The 20,511-nt window shown below is 41.9% G+C and overlaps 1 protein-coding gene across 1 annotated transcript in view; it reads right to left on the bottom strand.

Annotated features, from left to right (window-relative positions):
* Positions 1-2,300: 2,300 nt before the first annotated feature.
* Positions 2,301-20,511, bottom strand: part of rnf207a (ring finger protein 207a) — a gene marked incomplete at both ends in the record, with an annotated part of 28,826 nt that continues 10,615 nt past the window's right edge. The window contains 11 exons of the mRNA XM_080423489.1: positions 2,301-2,460; positions 3,368-3,454; positions 6,138-6,255; positions 6,563-6,614; positions 8,659-8,844; positions 9,346-9,523; positions 13,168-13,203; positions 14,886-15,001; positions 16,566-16,634; positions 16,835-16,903; positions 18,882-18,954. Coding sequence (XP_080279615.1) covers positions 2,301-2,460; positions 3,368-3,454; positions 6,138-6,255; positions 6,563-6,614; positions 8,659-8,844; positions 9,346-9,523; positions 13,168-13,203; positions 14,886-15,001; positions 16,566-16,634; positions 16,835-16,903; positions 18,882-18,954 — 1,144 coding nt within the window. The remainder of the gene's footprint in view (positions 2,461-3,367; positions 3,455-6,137; positions 6,256-6,562; positions 6,615-8,658; positions 8,845-9,345; positions 9,524-13,167; positions 13,204-14,885; positions 15,002-16,565; positions 16,635-16,834; positions 16,904-18,881; positions 18,955-20,511) is intronic.

Genomic DNA, 20,511 nt, shown 5'->3' with positions numbered 1-20,511 from the left:
ATGTTGTGAAGGCCCCCTGGAGACTTTGCTAGGATTCTGTTGTTCTCTGTTGCAGTGCTGGTTGGAGGGTGGAGTTGGAGGTAATCAGGGGAAGGGGAGACACCTGGTCTCCCCACAGAGTATAAAATACTCCCTTCAATGGTTCTTTACTACTTTCCACCTGGGCCACATTGCTTGGGCATGGCCACACAGAGAGAATTTCTTATGGTTGCATTGTTTGGCAATATATGCCTGCTCTATTGTTTGCATTCATTACTTTATTTTTGTAAATATAATCACCTTTTTAGTTCAAACTCTCCCCCCTTTATTTATTATGCAGGCCTAGAGCCGGGCCATAACAATGTACAGAAATGCAAATACAAAGTGCACCAGCATAACTGTTTTAACGCTGATGCAGGTCCATGTGCTGTATTAAAGTTCACCCCCAAAATGACTTTTTCTATCGATTCGTTTTTTGGATATTTTTTGATATTTTTTTGTTTTTGTCGCATTCCTAAGCCAATAATTTGATGACCGGCAGCGGTTACGGTAGGACACACAGAGAGCCTCCTTTGTGTCTCCGACTAGAACCGCTGCCTACTGGTCCGCTGGTCATCAAATTATTGGCTTAGGAATGTGACAAAAACTAAAAAATCCATGGGGTGACTAATCGATAGATGGGTGAACTATCCCTTTAAGACCCATTGTAAAGTAATGGGTTGCCATTGATGGATGCTGAGAGTGATGCTACAAGATGATGATCACCATGTGACCTAGATTGATGAAGAGGATGGTACACACATCATTGCGTTTGGTTGTGTTCAATTTGTGCTGTCACAATAGTACCACGGTCTCCTGGGAGTCAAACACAGGGAGTCATCCATCATTTGCTCAACATGCATAAAACCACTTTATGTGAAGGCTAGAGATCAGTGGTTCTCAAAGTGGGGTCTGGGGACACCCAAGGGTTCTTTATCCTTATTCTGGGGGCGAACATTCTGGGGGAAAACAGATCTACAAGCTCATAAGGCGTAGAGGGACAAAAGAGCAGACCAAGTATAGACCCCTGGGGGACTCTAGTCAATGACGTATACGTGTAGGGTGGTTAATTTCACTATTATTTCACTGAATACAACAGTGGTTCTCAAACTTTTTCATGTCAAGGAAATAATTTATAGAAAAGATTTTTCAATGGATTCTGTTTCTATTGGGTACAAGAGAATTTGGAAAATCTAACTTCTGGAAAGGCATCATTTTCAAGATGGTGTCCGTGATGGCTGCTGGGAGCTTAAAATGCCTATAAACTGGGAGGGAATATGTGCCATCTTGAAAATGATGCCTTTCCAGAAGTTCGATTTCCCAAAAGTTTTAGTATGTTATTTAGCATACCCAAAAGTAACAGAATCCATTGAAAAATCTCTTCTATCAATTATTTGGGGTACTGACCTATCTAATATTGGATTCATTGCAAACCGACCACTAGGGGGCGAGCCCAACTTGTTTGGGATGGTTTTTGAAAACCTTATACCCATACCCAACACCATGCCAAAAATCTAAGTAGACGAACTTTATGATTTTTGACATATTCCTTCCCAGCTACAAGATGTTTTGAAAATAGCAGGTCTACAAGGTCACAACATAATTTTGCAGGCAGTCAAGGACTACTTTCTGGTAGAAATTATTCTTGTTTTATTTGGGATATGTCTATGATTTTCATGTTGCCATATTTGGTAACCATTTCATAAAAAATTATAAGCCATGCAAGGCTGTGGTCTACATTGAGTTATGCTGATCAGCATCATGCCTAACAACGCCCTAACATGTCCTTCTCCCAAAGAACAATACGAGTTGCTGACTTCAGCGTCTGACAGCGTGTGTGTGTGTGTGTGTGTGTGTGTGTGTGTGTGTGTGTGTGTGTGTGTGTGTGTGTGTGTGTGTGTGTGTGTGTGTGTGTGTGTGTGTGTGTGTGTGTGTGTGTGTGTGTGTGTGTGTGTGTGTGTGTGTGTGTGTGTGTGTGTGTGTGTGTGTGCGTGCGTGCGTGCGTGCGTGCGTGCGTGCGTGCGTGCGTGCGTGCGTGCGTGCGTGCGTGCGTGCGTGCGTGCGTGTGTGTGCGCGTGTACGGTCGATGCCAAGGTAGTCCTCCAAGCCTTGTTTGTCTAAGGGTTCACCTCAGAGCTGCAGACAGCTCCCCGCTGCCAACGAAATGTTACCGGTGTGCCATCCCAGGCTTTGCTGTGGGTGTCATTCTGGCACAGAGCCAGTGCAGGGCAGAAAAAAAGGTCTGGAAAGGGGCTGAGACAGTAGACAACAAATGGCATTGTTTATGAAGGCATCTCATTGTGGTTGGCTGTCTCTACAAGGCTCTTCTGTCTTCCCGACCAGTGGTAATCATTGGACTTGATAGAGCTGTCCTCCGACTCTAACATCAGTGAGCGGTTGTTCTTGTTCCTGCCATGGTCTGTGGCACAGGTCTGGTTGTCACTGCCAGGAGACAGAAAGGTATATATGAAGGGTTCCATTCCAGCAAACAACACATTCATTATGAAAATGCTAATGTTAACATGAAAAGCATAATGTTTTATTTTCAAAGAAAAGATTTTACTAACTGAAGGTCTTGGTTCAATAGAGCCAAGAGCTTCTGTTAGTAACTTCAACAATATTCTTTTAACTTTAAAGGGCATACATGTCTTTGTCTACTCACTGCTTCGGACATATATTGTACATAAATATATGTATATAGATATAGACACACACACACACACACACACACACACACACACACACACACACACACACACACACACACACACACACACACACACACACACACACACACACACACACACACACACACACACACACACACACACACACACACACACACACACACACACACACACATTTGTAACAGTCATTACAGAAGGAATTATTCTTGGCAAGATTCAAATCAATCTGTGCTTTAAAGTGAATCAAAATACAACGATAGCATAACTGACAAACAATAATGGCCCAATATCAATTTTGTGTTGGATTATCTATCTCTACCTTTCTTTTTGTATTCAAACTCCTAGACTCCACGGTGGTGGGGCATGTACTTTACCACTGTGTCACCCAAGCACCCTGGGTTATCTTTCTCAAGCAAGTCCCTGCAAGTTATACTTTCAGTTATAAGTCATGTGTAGGCCTACTGAAATTAATAGAGAGCACTGGCTTCTTTGAAGACCAAACAAGCCACAATATGCTTTGGAAAATGGTCAACAGCAATAGTATAGTGATAAGTGAGTCATAGCTAATAACATGCCAGACCACCGATATGGTCCTTTACAAACAAATTAATGTAAGGAGCTGTTTATTTTTTTTGCTTTGCATTTTAATTTTGAGGAAATACCTGTCTTGGTTTTCCTTGGTGCTGTCTTCATAGATTTTCAACATAGTTTCTGTACGGTCATCATGATGCTCTTTAGGTTCTTGAAACCTATCAAAAACATTCACAGATGTGCTAATAAGATTGTTGAGTGTAACTAATTGAGCAGTGAGTGAGTAGGTCTGTTTCTACAGCTCTTGTTCAACTCTTCTTGAAATAGAAAACAGGGCCCATTTGGGAAAAGCAAGAAATGCTCCACTAAGTTTTGATATGCTGAGCGGAATCAAATGTTGTAACTGAAATCACAAGACCAACGTCCTTTTTGGTTGGACCAGCAGGGCCGGCATAATATTTAACTGATGCCATATTGGCATATTAGGAGCTTTGCATCTAATTACGTTGGGCATTTCTCATGAAAACAAAGATACACTGTCATTAACAGCTTGTATGTGTACATGCACTTGCCAACTGACTGACACATTGCATAATTTGCCAAGTACAAATGGTTTTCTACTCCCTCAAGTGAGTTTATTAGTAATAATATAGGGTTGTCCCGGACAAAGTTTCTTTGTTCCTGATTTGAGTAATTTATCTATTATATCTATAATTTATCTATAATTTTATATAGATAATACAGCAGCAAACGCCAGTTGCTTCCATTGAAGTAGCCTAAGTAAAAAACAATCCATTTAGGTCAAATATGCTTGACTCCCCTTGAAACACTTGTATTGCAGACTACTAAACAGACAAAAAAAACAAGGGCAAAAACATAATCTACTTGCCTTCAGCCTGCCTGACATAATGAGGGTCGAGTTTGGACTGGAGCGTATGCACTGCAGACACAAGCCGCTGCTATTAGTAACACGTTTCTAGCTGATGTTGATGGAACGCAATGGGGTAAAAATATATACAGTAGGATCTGAATTTGACTGGGCTTAATTTAATATTTAAATTAGGCAAAAAAAGATTCATTCCTCTCACAGCATGAACCCCTTTCTTTGATGATATTAAAGTATTCCATACAGAAGGAAAAGAGCATCAAGCCCAACTCAGAGGAATCTGTCTTTCTTATAAGAACAAACCTGTACGTCAGTTTATGCAAAATGATAAAAAAAATACTTCATAATTAAATTGGTTTTATTTAAGCTTATTACTCATCATTCAACTTGATCATTAGACCGACAGACAGACAGATTTATATATCATCCCCTGATGTATATTATTGATTAAAAATGTTAAAACAGCTGTTCAAGAAAATATGGGCCCATAAAGGAGCATGTATTTGCCCTAGGAGTTCTATGCTATCTAAAGTAATAGGGGCCTTTCATCTGGAGAACGCTGCTCAAAGATCAGCATAATACACATCCAAATGTTATTATGACTCTCACTGTAAGTGCCAAGACGAACAGAGCCATAACATGTGTGATATACCATTATACTTGTCTCTCCAGGCAATGGGATGTAGTGAGTAGTGAGTCCAATGGGCTCTGGCTCATGACAAACGTGGATCGGATTTGGCACTCAGCAAAGCCCTTCCATTCCAATGCAAAACTAGTGATCTGGTCAAGGCATATTTCACTTGATGATTGTAATAATGGCTATATTAAACTTTGGTAGCCTGTGAGTGGCACAGTGAATGAATCAAGTTTTTCTCCAGTACTGTATATCTTAATATTAACTAGAAAAGCTGAAAAGGAACAAACGATCCTTTCAGTATTTGGAACAGTTAAAAAGGGTAGGCGAGAAACAGCTCTCCATATGCCAAGAGGCATGAGGGAGAGTTCACAGCTAAATCATCCCAAATGACAAAACACTCAATACAGACTGAATCTTAGAAAATCAACACACATCCACAGATAGAAACAAATGAAAGCGTAGGAGGAGACATCAGATAATTACAAAAGTTACTGTACAATTAGTTTATAACTTAAAGGGTCTACACCATGAATTTTTACTTTTTATTCTTTTTTGTGTGTTTTTGGTCTCCCCTACCTCTCTTCTATCCCCAAAAATACCCCAGTTTGAACACTCAGACTTTCACAGCAAATCTGGGGTTTTCATTGGTCTCAAAACAGGCCAAACTGATTTGCACCCTGACGTGACGTCACGTCAGGGTACAATCACTCCCGTTTTTTAAGTTCCAACAAAAAAAAATATATATATATATATATATATTTTTTTTTTTCTTTTTTTTCTTTTTCCACACAGAACCAGGAGATAACATGCATACAAACTGGCTCAATAGCGCCCGTGCCAAACAGGACAATGTGGTATTGCAGGTGAAAGTGCTTTATAAGCCAGAGAGAAGTTAGTTGGAATGAGTATATCTGAGGCTTGATTTAGAATCAAACCTTTTGAAAAACGTTTGAGGGACATATATAATATGATATTAATTTTTATTTATTTTTTAATTCATGGTGTAGATCCTTTAAAATCAAGCATCCTATGATATAACTGTAAATGGTTGTACTACATTTATGACCTTTTATACGTCTTCGCCTATAATGAGATGTTGCCGCATGGAAAACGGCTATGCAGTCTCAAAGCTACTTGCAATAAACTGCAAAAAAGTTTCTTTCCACGTACAATCAGGTACATGAACGATCTGACAAGAACCAGAACGAACCATGTCAAAGGGAAATGCTAACCTGCAAAAGTAGTGAAAATAACTCATCTACAAGCTCACTACGTGACACGACGTTAAATGTTTTTTAAATAATAACGAAAAAGGAACGGTTTTAGACATACAAGGTTTCCACCCGACAGCGACTATATGCCGGTCACCATACAGCACCTGGGCTCTAGACGCTCCTTGACCTTGGCGATGGACAGGATGTAGGGGCCAATCTGTCTGGCGATGGTGGTCAAACAGGAGTTCTCCTGCTTCAGTTGCAGCAGGTCATGAAGCTGGGCTGAGGATAACAAAAGCAAAAAAAAGTATATTGTGCTTGACTATGTATAAAATCTGACTTGAAATGAGAACGCTGAAAGAGATCAAATGAGTTGGGAACCACAGAACCTAATCTGGGCATGCGATAATAGACAAATATTTGGTGAAAATAGGCAAGCATTCTATGAAAATAGCATGTGTTGTGCTGCAATGCTTTGTGAGCTTGTAGATCTGCTATTTTCGCTATTGATGTACAGCAAAGTATTTAGGGTATAAGTGGTCAAACTGTGCTCAAGGGACATGAATGTTAGATATCATTGAAGACTCACCTTCGTAGATCTCCTGCTCATTGGTGACCCTCTGAAACGTCTCATCCCAGATCTACAAAGGAATAATGGTTTTACTGTATGCTACAGCATGATTGTTCATGATACAGATGACACCCGCGCACTGAATGAAAAAAGACTGAATAGCAGACAATCAAATCATTGGTGTTGAAAACAGCTTGTGCCGAAATATGGGACTGTCTGTTGTTCCGTCTTTCTTATTCAGAATGCAGGCCTCGGCTGTATTTGTATTATACTAGAAGTTCTGCCCGCTACGCGGGCAGAATTCTAGTACCCCCCCCTAACCCCCCAAAGAAAATGTCGTATGGGGGTACAAAATCATGGGATAAAAAAATTAATTAAAAAATACTGTACTGTACTGTACTGTACTGTACTGTACTGTACTGTACTGTACGGTCTGTACTGTACTGTACGGTCTGTACTGTACTGTACTGTACGGTCTGTACTGTACTGTACTGTACTGTACGGTCTTTACTGTACTGTACGTACTGTACTGTACTGTGCTGTACTGTACTATACTGTACTGGACTGTACGGTCTGTACTGTACTGTACTGTACTGTACTGTACTGTACGGTCTGTACTGTACTGTACTGTACTGTACGTACTGTACTGTACGTACTGTACTGTACTGTACTGTACTGTACTGTACTGTACTGTACTGTACGGTCTGTACTGTACTGTACTGTACTGTACTGTACTGTACTGTACTGTACTGTACGGTCTGTACTGTACTGTACTGTACGGTCTGTACTGTACTGTACGGTCTGTACTGTACGGTCTGTACTGTACTGTACGGTCTGTACTGTACTGTACGGTCTGTACTGTACTGTACTGTACTGTACTGTACGGTCTGTACTGTACTGTACTGTACTGTACTGTACTGTACTGTACTATACGGTCTGTACTGTACTGTACGGTCTGTACCAAGGCAGCGCTTGTTTCTGTGTGCTCTGCAGGGGAACGAAGGTGCTGAGGTTTTGTGGCAGATGATGATGATTGGCTGTTAAAAGAACCACCCGGAAGTAAATTGCGAGCTGGCGAAGTGATTTGCATAAGTATTGGGCATAATGCGTTTCATATAATTGTACATCCTGCAAGTACAGTAACGGTATGGGAAGCAGGTATGCTGGGAGGCAGAATATTGAGGATTTTTTGTGAAAAGTTTGGAGTTAGTTGAGCGGTGCATACGCATGCGCAGTTTGTTTTTCCCTGGTACAAACACATTCCCTTGTACAAACACATTACAAACACATTACAAACACATGTTCAGCCAATCTGCGGATTGTAGGGTAGATGATTGAGGTTTTATTTTGGAGAACCAATGCACTGCTTATGACAGAGTGTAGCACAAGGTGAAGACACTATCTCTCAAGCTACAGCAGGTCACATGAGGCAAAATGATGATGACATAACCTAGAGACCTTGATATTTTGAATGTGCTGTGTGACTTTCATCGACAGGCACTTGTTGCAAATGTGAGGAAGCTCAGCTGAGCTCTCCAGCGGCAGGCTACAGTAGCATTGTTGTTTGCATCCTCATTCTAATAGATGTGTACTGGTTTCCATGGGCAGCTTGTTTGTTGAGCCATGTGAAACTCGAGTGCATAACTTTTGCAATGAGGCTGTCTCTGTTTAGTCTTTTAAAGTGTGTGTGTGTGTGTGTGTGTGTGTGTGTGTGTGTGTGTGTGTGTGTGTGTGTGTGTGTGTGTGTGTGTGTGTGTGTGTGTGTGTGTGTGTGTGTGTGTGTGTGCGCAAGTGTGTGTGCATAATTTATATTCCGTCGTATGTCAGTGTATCAGGGTATGTAAGTATTATCTCACACTGTACACAAATTTGTCCACCAGAGTGTGCTGAAAATACGAAACAAACTTGGGCTGAAACAGCCACACCTCACCTCCAGGTTGCCTGTTTTTTGGTGGCACGACTTTAGGGGTACCCTTTGTTTTCCAAAAACTGGTCAAGTCATTTTCAGGGTGAGCAGGAGGCTCAAGAACGATTTTCTGTATTGCGGCCAAAACCGTTCAGAATATCAAGGTTTCCCTTTAATAGGATTTTAAAATGCTTCCTGAAGGGCGTACCTCCTCAAACATTGCCCTCATTGTTTCAACGGCGGAATACTGGCTGGCTATCTGGCTGTCGACGTGAAGAGACCTGTCCAGGACCTCTCCCATGGTGTCTGTGTTGATGATGGAGTGATGTTTGGTCAGGTCTCTGTGTAACTCCTGAACCTGGTCCTTCAGGCTCTGGATTTCTGTCTGGAGAGTCTGAGATGCACAAATGAACAAAACCTAGCTGTGCTGTACACCTTTTGCCACATGCAGTCTTGCGCGCACGCATGCGCGCACTCACACACGTCACATTAAATGGGACACAGACTGACAGACAGAGATACAGAGATTTCAGAATTTTCGGTTCTGGACAACCGCTGGTCCAACAAATTACACACTCAACACAACACACCCTTGTGTCCTCGGTGATACACACGTCAATCAGTCGGGCTGTCCTTGAATTATGCGCAAGACAGACAGACGGCTCAAGATCAATTTCCTGTATTGCGGCCTTGCCAAAACCGTTCAGAATATCAAGGTTTCCTTTTCATAGGATTTTGAATTGCTTCCTGAAGGGCGTACTTCCTCAAACATTGCCCCATGGGCAGACAGGCAGAGAGACAGACACACACACACACACACACACACACACACACACACACACAGTGTGAGCACTGCACTGCAAGCCGGCTGCACATACATTCAAATACCACTTACCCTGTATGCGTTCTCATAGTTGCGGCAGTGTTCCGTAAAAGGGGTTTCACTTCCTTCAGCGGGGAGGACCGCGGTGCACATGTAGCGGTGAGAGGTGGGCCGTCGCCCTAGAGCCGAGCCCAGTGCCATTTCATTTAGGGAGGGTGAGCGGCACCACATGGAGAGGGAGGTTTGAAGCCTGATTTAGGAAGAGAGATGTTAAAGGAGTAGTTCACCCCCCCAAAAAATCGTATTTTCTATCAATTACACACCCCATGAAGCCTTGAATTCATGGAGATTTTTTCCTAAGCCAATAATTTGATGACCGGCGGAAAGATGCTAATGTCTCCGGTAGGAGACTCAAAGTTGACACTTTGAGTCTCCTACCGGAGCCGCCACCGGTCATCAAATTATTGACTTAGGAATGCGACAAAAACAAAAAAATGTCCATGAATTCAAGTCTCCATGGGGTGTGTAATCGATAGGAAAAAAAGTCATTTTGAGGGTGAACTATCCCTTTAAAACTAAAAAAGGGAGTTAACTATCGCCTCAGGTTAGTTATTATTAAGTAAATAATTGTTAGTAAATAAATAATGAAAAGGTTATACTAGTGGAATTAGTACAACTACTCAGGAACGATGCAAGTCGGAAACAATGAAAGTGTGAAGGCATGCCACACCGTGTTTTGTAATACCCATTGTTAGAGACCTGTTCTGTCAGAGACCTGTCTTTTATGCCCATATATGGAGATCCCTGATGTCATCAGTATATGATACCGGTTGGATCGGCAGTTCTGTACAAACGGATCTCCATATCTGCCTATATATGGGCATATCGGTCAGATTGGCGATGCAAGTCGGGAACAATGCAAGTTGGGATACCCATTGTTAGAGTACGTATTGTACCCGTCTGTCTGTCTGTGTCCCTTTAATTCCCATATACAGTATGGAGATCCCTGAAGTCATCAGTATATGACTTATATATATATGTCATATATGGGCATATTTGTTGGATTAGTGGTTCTGGACAACTGGATGTCAATATATGCCTATATATAGGCATATCGGTCGGCTCGGCAGTTCTAGACAACCGGCTATCCGAACAACTTGACGCCGGGCACCGCACTCCCTCGATTCATCGCCAATGCGCACGCAGACGCAGACAGTTTGAAGTTGGTCGGTCCCATACATGCGCATGACCATATATAGGCATGGTGGTCGGATAGTTTTTTTTTCAAGGTACTGCTGTTAAAGAGTCAGCTCCCGATATTCCGACTTGAAGCTGCAAAGTTTATCTCCAAATATGTATTAACCACTTGAACCTAATGTCCCTATTCTGGGAATGGCATAATAGGCGAACAATGGGCTAAAAATAGCCAATCTACAAGTTCACAGCGTTGCATTGCACTTTGAGCTTGTAGATAGGCAATTTATTTCGGTGACGAGATTTGATGTCGGGAATGTTTAAAACCTCTAGGCAAGTCAAAAACCTTGGTGTAGTCATGGACTCAGTCCTGAATTTAAACAGCCACATTAACACAATCACAAAGTCAGCCTACTATCACCAAAAATATATCACGGATTATAGGACTTATGCCTCAGCACTCAGCAGGATTTAGAAAAACTTGTCCAGGCATTCAACTTCAGTAGATTTGACTACTGTAACAGTGTCTTTACAGATCTCCCTGGCATGGGCTTAATCGCCTCCGGACCGGCGTCGGGCGTTTCCGCTCATCAATGCACAGATTGGGTTTGGCTCCGAGTGTGACCTGTGATTGTGGCGCAGAGGAACAAACTGCAGACCATGTCATCCTGGAGTGCATCCCAATGGGATGCATGGTATGCATGGTATGCTGTATATGGATGACACAGTGACGTGACTGCTGGAGGTGTGCCCAGGCAGAAATATAAAGAAGAAATAAAGTCTGAACACTGGTAATGCTGCAAAAGCTCTGCTGTATTTTTATTACTGTCAACGTTTCGATCAATCTGTGACCTTCTTCAGGACTTATACATGTTACATGTGCCCAGAAATGTAGCCCGGGTGAAACCCCCCTCCCGCCCAGGCCAGGGTGGTAAAAGGATAGCCCCTCGGCCTGGTACCTGGGGGAGTGGAGAGAAAACACCTTACCCCAATGACAGAAAGAGAGAGAGACACAGGTCTACCTACTGTACCATCCAGACCTCTCAGGTCATCTGGTAAAGGTCTGCTTTATGTCCCTAAAATCTAAACTAAACGTGGAGAAGCAGCATTTCGTTTTTATGCCCCAAATATCTGGAACAAACTCCCAGAATAATGCAGTGTGCTGCCACTCTTTTTTCTTTTAAATCACAGCTAAAGACTGTTCTGTTTGCCGAGTTATATTGTGTTCTTTTTCTTTCTCTTCTGCACAGTAATTGTATTTATTTAAATTTATTTTAAGGATGTTTTGTGTTAAGCACATTTAATTGCCTTGTTGTTGAAATGTGCCATACAAATGAACTTGCCTTGCCTAGAGGGAAAATAGGGGACCATGCATAGACCCCGGTAAATGAAACATAATATCAGGTTAAGTGGTTAGATTTTAAAAAGAGGTAGAATCCAGCCCTTGATAATTGTGTTAGCATAGATATAAAACTTCTCCGCTTATGGATATACGTTCTCAGACTAAATCTGTGACTCCTGAGTGAAACCTGAGCCGTTCACTGGGTTTACACATTCTCTTTCCAGCGTTTTCACCAGCTTAAATGATTCATACTTGAAGTTGAAGACTGCACTGCAAAGCTGTAACAATACATGGGATTCACACCAGGTCCATCGGTACACACACCCACACAAAGGATTTGTCTGAGAAGCTGAAAATAATGTTTGTCCACGCAACAGATGTATAGGATGAAATCCTAATTCAATCTACTACCACACCAGCAACACCACAATTGGTTCACACTAAATAAAATGCTCTCCCTACAGCCAGGTCAAAAACATGTCAGTATCCCTCAACAACAGGAAGGGAAATTATGTACAGAAAAATGTCTCACAAATAAATTTTAACCTGGATTCCACCTTGCCCTTATGCCCCATGGTCTATTTCCCAAGAGAGTACAACCCCTGGAGCAGTTCTATGATATCTGGCTGATATACAAGAGTTTCTCTCTCACCCTTCCATAATGTGTTTCATCCCTCTAAGCAACCAGGCTCAGGTTGTCTACATCCAGGGACACCAATTAAAATACTTTGTCAGCAGCTAAAGCAGAGAAGACAGTAGTGTGAAACAAAACTACCCAACCATGCTGCATGTAAGCCTCTCCAGATGAATCCAGGAGAGTTCTGTGAAATTCTGATAAAAAATAGTGCCAACACAGCAGTCTGCTGCCAATCCCTGTCTGCTGCATTAATTGACGAGATTCTAGCACCAGTTGCACAAAAGTTGTATCCCTCAGACAAAAAACGCAGAATAGAACAGAAATGTTGGGTACAGTGTGTGTAATGGCAAATGTATTGGTTAAAAAGCACAACATATGTGTGATATATCCAAATCCTACTCCCACCATTGATGCAACAGGTAGCTATTCACTTCATATAATAAACCACTTGAGCTGCCACTTCCCCAGAGATTGATCTATTCCATTTTCCATTTTTTCAATATGATGAAAGGAAAGGTACAGTATACAGCATACCCAAATACTCAACCAGAAGGGAAAGCCCAATGCCATTCTTGATTCAAATCTCAGTCACAAACTCTGTCACAAATCCTCCTTTCCTCTTGCTCTCATCTCTTCTATATCTTGCCACTGCTTAATAAGACCATAGACATAGACATTGCCCTAAAAGACACAATAAAATAAAATAAAAGACAACCTTTACCTTGTGGTACTTGTCCCTGCTCCCTTGCCCGGCACATGCAACGAGTGTGTGTGTGTGTGTGTGTGTGTGTGTGTGTGTGTGTGTGTGTGTGTGTGTGTGTGTGTGTGTGTGTGTGTGTGTGTGTGTGTGTGTGTGTGTGTGTGTGTGTGTGATTGAGCGTGTGTAACCATGTGAGGAGTGTGATCTATAGTCTAAAGACTTTGTCATTAGCTAAAGCAGTGGCATCAGTGAAATGGAACAACATGTCCCCCACCACTGCTGTCTGTGCCCTCCTCCAGATGAATCCTGGAGAGTTCTGTGAAATTCTGATAAAAATAGTGCCAGCCAGTCAGTCAGCCGGCAGCCCCACCACCAATCGCTGCCCACTTCTTGTCCGACATTGGCATGGTGTGAGACTTGGTGAGGGGTAGTATGTCAGTTGTGTCCACATGAAGGCAGACAGAGAGGATCTACTGTTATTAACCATATGAACCCATATGAACAGTAAGCAATGTTTCAACTAGTTCCCATTTTGAAATAGCTATACTGTTTGTTTATATTACCGGTTGTTCATTCTCTCAACCTTTCCTGATGTATCTGCTGGAAATGCCTTTGAAATGGCTGCATGTGATTTCATTTAGGCAAACAACTTCCAGATATGACGTCCAGTATGGACAAACCAAATTATAGAACCATATATCATACAGTCAGATCCAGGGTGATTATGGCTGAAAACATCTCTTTCCAGCAACCATGAATCGTCCACCTTTCCCCACATCCATCCATCCATCTACGCACCCATCCATCCATTCACAGATTTTAGTTGTGTTTCTGGCATGGCTGGGGGCAGGAATGGAGCCTGCCACCTTCCAAGCCCCTCACCATGTTCAACAAGGTGAGTTACGTAAACACTACAAAGGCCAGAGTTTATGAGCAGATGGACATAACAGATACATTCTGGGGCTCAGCGCGGCGCCTCCTTTCCTCTTGCTGTGGTTATCACTGTCTATCCACTGTACACCCAAAACCCTTTGGGGGATTTTCACATCTGAGCATTTGAAAGTGTCACATTTTCTGGTCAGAGGTATGCGGGCACTTGGAAGACTTTCAAAGTAGATATTCAAATGACATTGTTAGCTGGAATTCAAGATGAGAGGCTCAAACGTTAATGGTCCTATTTCATAAAAGGATACTAGGAATTCCTCTGCTCAAGACAGGCACAGGGGGGTTAAAAGGGTACAGGTGTGTGTGTGTGTGGGGGGGGGAGCATGTAAAGGTCAGTATAAATACATGACTTGATCTTATGATTTGTTGCTTTGCAGTAATTTCTTGTTTGATTGTATACTTTTCTCTAATCATTGGATTCATTAGATGGCATTTTTTTTGTTTCGTTTTGAGGGGGAAAAGAAAAAAAAAGAGGGATATAACTTACAGTATTATTGTATGAGTATATTCTAAAGCATACTCCATCTGTGTCACAACAAGGCTAATGGCCAGGAGCTTATTTGAAATGGCCTGTGTTGGTATTAGAGCTAAGGGTGGCTGGGTGAGTGAGTGAGTGTGGTGGGTGAGTGGGTGTGGATGAGGTGCCAAATTTGGAAAATGTTGTGTCCATATTTCCTAATGGCTGGCATGCAATAGTTAGACATATTTTATCTCATCCAATAATATAATACATGCTCAAAAAATTATACAATACAATACATCCTAAGACAATAACAAAAACAGTTAGATCTTACCAAGTTGCAGCGGCACTGGATGTTGCAGCTGCTTTGGATGAAGTCACAGTGACACAGGGTGGATGGCGTGTTCCCAGCAACAGTAAAGGGTCAAGACACTCACAGTCTGTGTTGATCTGACAGTAGACAGGGCACTGTCACAACTCACAGTCAACTATACTAAAGTCTATCCAGATTTCACTTGAAAATTTGGCATTTGTCTATGAATTATGAATTACTTTTACTCAGAAAGATGCCAGATTTTCAAGTGAAAAAATACCATGTGCATTTGGTGAGTGACAGGGCCATTCAACAAAGTATAAATTAGGGTTGAAAGCTAGGCTAATACATATTTTGTGAACTATTGTGGATTTAATTGACGTGGGAAAAAAGAGGATGTGTGGAGGACTTTACAACCTCGATGTAAATACATTGGAATATACATTTGGAATGTACCACAAATTTTCAATGCCTCTTGAAACAAATTGCTTTTATAATGGCACTAGAAGACGATGTGCTCCACAGAGTACATTATCTCAGGCAGGGCTGTGTGAGTCGTGGGTTGTAGCCATCAGGGCGTGAGGAAATAGCTTTTCTATGACATACTGTACAGTTAAACTTTTCACATTTGTGGTGCCCACTATGGGCATGGGCATAAAGCCGTTTTGAAAGCCGTTTTCGAGGTGCGCTCTATAGAGGGCCCTCAAAATGCGATTCCAAATACCCCCCCCCCCCACTAATTTTGGTAGCCAATTACAGGTGAGCAGTATGGAATATCAAATAGCTATTAGTCACTATTGTCACATGACATCACAAGATCATGTTAACCTAATTTGGTGGGGGGGATCATGTTTCTGCAACAAACAGTGATATTTTGTCGAATGTGTTAGGGTTAGTGAAATTAGATGATTTTTTTGGCTTTGTGTTGTTTACAGGCCCCTTAATATGTGATTGAAGTTTGATGTTGATCAGACAATGCATTACAAAATGTTGCCATTTTGTTGTTGTAACAATGGCCCTCCCGCAAACATAATGGGAAGCCAATTATAACCAATCAGTATGGATTCCATACTGATAAAGAATTGATATAATACATGTTTATCTCACGAGTTACGAATCCAGAGATAATGTGTAGCTATAGTGATTTGTGAGAAAATAGGGAGTAGTATAGTAGGAAAAAGTATGTTTTGAAGGCGGAAATGGGCATGGCCTACAGTACATGGCTTCATGGATGCGTCATAATCCAAGGATTCCAGGGATAATGTTTTCAATTGTACAACCAATAGTTCAAGAAATATAGGCCAAAACATAATGCAGGCTGGTATAGCACCACCATGAGGCTGGCCTACTGGCAACGTGCCCCAAGTTTGATTCTTATCGGTCCAGCACCTCGGACTCTCTCTCTCTCACACGCACACGCACACGCACACACACACACACGCACGCACGCACGCACGCACGCACGCACGCACGCACGCACACACACACACACACACACACACACACACACACACACACACACACACACACTGTAAACTTTTCTGTAAACTGGAGCATAACATTATTTTAACTGCACATTGATTTTGGATTGAGATAATACTTATTATTCAAGTGGATTACTCGTATTTTATTATTGATTACAATTTTCAGTAGATAATGCATAATCTGCAACAGATTTACACTCACACGTCACACACTCACTTTGCTGCTTTGCACTGGTCTCAGTCGATGAGGGACTTTCACAATTCCCTTCAGCCGCTCCATGAGTTGCTGTGTAAGCAAGATTATCCTGGCATGATTCAGTGACCCAAGACATTATGAAGAGCCTCCATTTAGAGTACAATTTGGTCTAGCTGATAACTTTATCTGAGTCAAGGGAACTTGTCCTGGAATAAACAAGTTTATCGATTTAAGTAGGACTGGGGCCCACGACAAAGTCATCACATTTTTATCCTTCTGAGCATACTCACATAGCCCATGTCCAGAAATTCAAACTTGTTGGCTGAGCTTAGGAAAGCAGAGCAGGTGACAAGGTGAACCTTCAAACATCAAAAGAGAATGTTAAATGTCAAACAGGCTGTATTGGAAGGACTATGGGAGACTGACAGACAGTAATCAATAAAATGAGTGCAGTAATTGCATTTTCATTTTCCTTCATTCAATACAGCAGTGACTTTCAAACTTGTTTTGCCCAAGGCACACCAAAGGGCAAGTTAAAATCTCAAGGCACACACACACAGGCATACGTGCAAAATAGCCTAGTCTATAATGATGATGATAGCAATGATGATGATGATGACATTTATTCTTCTGCCTACACATACTGTAGGCAGTCCTAGTATGAGCGAATAGGGGAAGGGAATCAACGTCACGTGATTCCTTGTTTGACCCGGAGTCCGGGTCAAACAAAGGTGCTTATTGGTCAAAAACCCGGATGTGTGTCTCAAAGAATACTGATGATCCCTTTTTGGGCGGTGTAGCCACCCCTATAAGTGGGGTTGGGACACCTCATTCTCTGAACTGTGATTGGCTCATTAGTACACCCCTAGCTGTACTGTGATTGGCTGACTCTATTGGCTGACTCTATTCAGCACTGTGATTGGCTAGCGAGACACATGATGACATTAATAACCTATAAATAGGACTATGCACTTCAAAAAATCAATTTTAAAAAAAAGTGATCTTCCATCACTGTGATGATCACTGTGATGACCACTGTGATGACCACACCGCCCACTTCACACTGGGTGTGATTTTTGGGCGGTGAAACCGCCCCTATATGTGAGGTTTGGATATTTGCACACCAAATCCTGCGCTGTGATTGGCCACAAATGTACCCCCCTAACCCTGCACCGTGATTGGCCAATCACAGTCTATTCAGGACTGTGATTGGCTAGGGAAACATGACACATGTGCATAGCCCATTAATAGGACCATAACTTAAAAAAAAACATAAACGTGTTTTTTTTAAGTTATGGTTTCTTCCATCACTTCCATCACTTCTTCCATCACTTCTTCCATCACTGTGATAACCACTGTGACCACACCGCCCACTTCACACTAGGTGTGATTTTTGGGCGGTGAAACCGCCCCTATAAGTGAGATTTGGAAAAATGTACAAATATCTTGGGCAGTGAAACCGCCCCTAAAAGTGAGGTTTGGAAATGTGTACAATTATCCTGCGCTGTGATTGGCCAATCACAATCTATTCAGGACTGTGATTGGCCAGTGTCACATGACACATGTGCATAGCCCTATATAAGCAACCATAACTAAAAAAAAACCAAATATTGGTTTTTTTTAAGTTATGGTTTTGTCCATCATAAAGAGTGTTTCAATAAATGTATTGTGGTTAGCTAGGAAGACACCGCCCACTTCACACAGGGTGTGATTTTTTATAATCATTTACTGTATTTACTTATTAAAGCGGCACTATGCGACAATACTTTTTTTTTATGAATACATTAAAATGTTGTCCAATCTCTATGGAGTATGTTAATACAATATAACTTAAACAATTGGGGTGGTTATATTTTGTCTCCCTGCTCTTCTATTGAGACATTTGGAACTTGTGTTTAGGTGAGACATGATGTTTCATATGATCCTGTTTCTGGTTTGACACACATTTTGACCTGAAGGTCAAGATTCAATTTATCCCCAAAAGTTTGCAGGAGTGGCCCGTTGTGAACAAAATGCCTCAAATCATGAACGCAGCGTCCGATTGTCATGAAACTTCCACTAGGCCATGGAAGAAATGTCACCCTACATGCCTCATGGTGGCCCTACAGGCAGATTCCTGTTTTGGCCTTTAGCTCTTGAACCATATTACAATCATTAACCATATTAATCCAAATCAATTTCCCTTGGATTCCAAACTTTGCTGGACCACAATAAGCTATCTGGCCTGGAGACCTGTGCTCCGAGGAGCACATTTTCCTAGTTTAACTATGGAAGTGTGAAAATGGACTCTTACAGGTCCATTTTTCATCCTCTGAGTTAAATTTGACTGTGTACTACCTGGAGGGTTGGTATGAGGGCAGCAAGGTGGGAGAGCTGTTCCTTTAGCGCCCGCTCCTTCTCCTCGTGTTGACTGCAAATATAAACACGGAAATAATGTAACATGACGCCTGTACTATCTATCATCTCAGACATACACAGGGGACCCGGCAGTGGACAGTGGACACACAATCTCAAACACTCTGTATATCCAGCACCCAATCTATCTGTCTTCTCCTATAACAAACATATTGTCACAGAGGCAGGGCCGGACACATAGAGACTAGACTCTGACATATAAATAGCCTTTAACACCCTTCCGGGAACCCAGCCTAGTGGCTGCTTCCAGGCAGTGGGTTGAGAGAGATGGAGGGCACAAAAGAATCTCATTAAAGATCCCAGAGTGCAACCAGATATCACCACTCACTCACACAGACACACACACAGTAAAATACGGAGTGCAAGTTTAACTCTGAGATTGTAAAAATGGACTCGGGACAGACACACATTTAAAAACAAGCGCTCCAAAAGGGTTTCTACTCAGGAAGCTGTTTAGTGACTACAGTTCAGCACTCCAAACTTGTCACCAAGCTCAGAGACCTAGGACTCAACACCGCCGGTGCAACTAGATCCTGGACTTCCTGACGGACAGACCCCAGGTGGTGCGGATTGGCACAACACCTCCTCCACACTCATTCTGAGCACAGGGTGCCCCCAGGATGTGTACAGTAACTCAGCCCCCTCCATCCTGTACTCCCTGTTCACCCACAACTGTGTGGCCATACACAGCTCAAACTGCACCATAAAGTTTGAGCCGTCATGAGCCTAATTACGGAGAATGATTTGAAGGACTACAGAGATGAAGTGAGAGCCCCTGACATTGTTGTGTCAGGATAACAACCTTCATTTTAACCACATGAACCCTAGTGTCCCTATTCTGGGCATGTCATAACATGCAAACATTTGGCTAAAATAGGCCAACCATTTGGCTAAAATAGCAGATCTAGAAGCTCACAACACATCACTCATTTTTCCATCCCCAGACCAAGAGACTTCTGTACTCAAAACAGTGATACAAATTGTAACAGGACTACAGTTTACAGATACGGACTGTAAAGATCACATTTTGAATTGTCATTTGTCCCCCAGCATTATACTGTACTACAGTATTGTACAAGAGAATGTGCACTATATGTATATCAGAGGTGGGCAATATTCCTTTGATAACACCTTTCTCTGCAGAGAGGCACATTTCATTATTAATATTGAATGATTGACTACTGTACATTATTCATATTAGCAGCCAATAAGACTTTAAAGCAGTATTATTTATATTTTAACTGTAAAACTAAATTTGGCTGGGGATGGTACAGTAGATCTCTCCAGCCTCGGAAAGGTACGATACATGCCGTATAGAGTAACTTTAAATTAAACATGATTTATTGTAATTTCATGGTCTTGTGATAGCAGAGGCAGCTAAGTATTGAAAAATGTACATGGCTCAAATGTTGGCAAATAACTAGCTACTGTTCTACTTGTACTACCAGCCTAAAATCACTGATATGGTGAATCTATCAGTGGGATTTTGGATGTGTACCACACTAGCATGTTTAGATTTCCTGATTATGTTAGCCTCACCCTTCAATTAGTA

This window comes from Gymnoscopelus braueri (genome assembly GCF_963280865.1).
Source record: "Gymnoscopelus braueri genome assembly, chromosome: 3".
Lineage (NCBI taxonomy): Eukaryota > Metazoa > Chordata > Actinopteri > Myctophiformes > Myctophidae > Gymnoscopelus > Gymnoscopelus braueri.
This window is presented reverse-complemented; position numbering and strand designations above follow the sequence as displayed.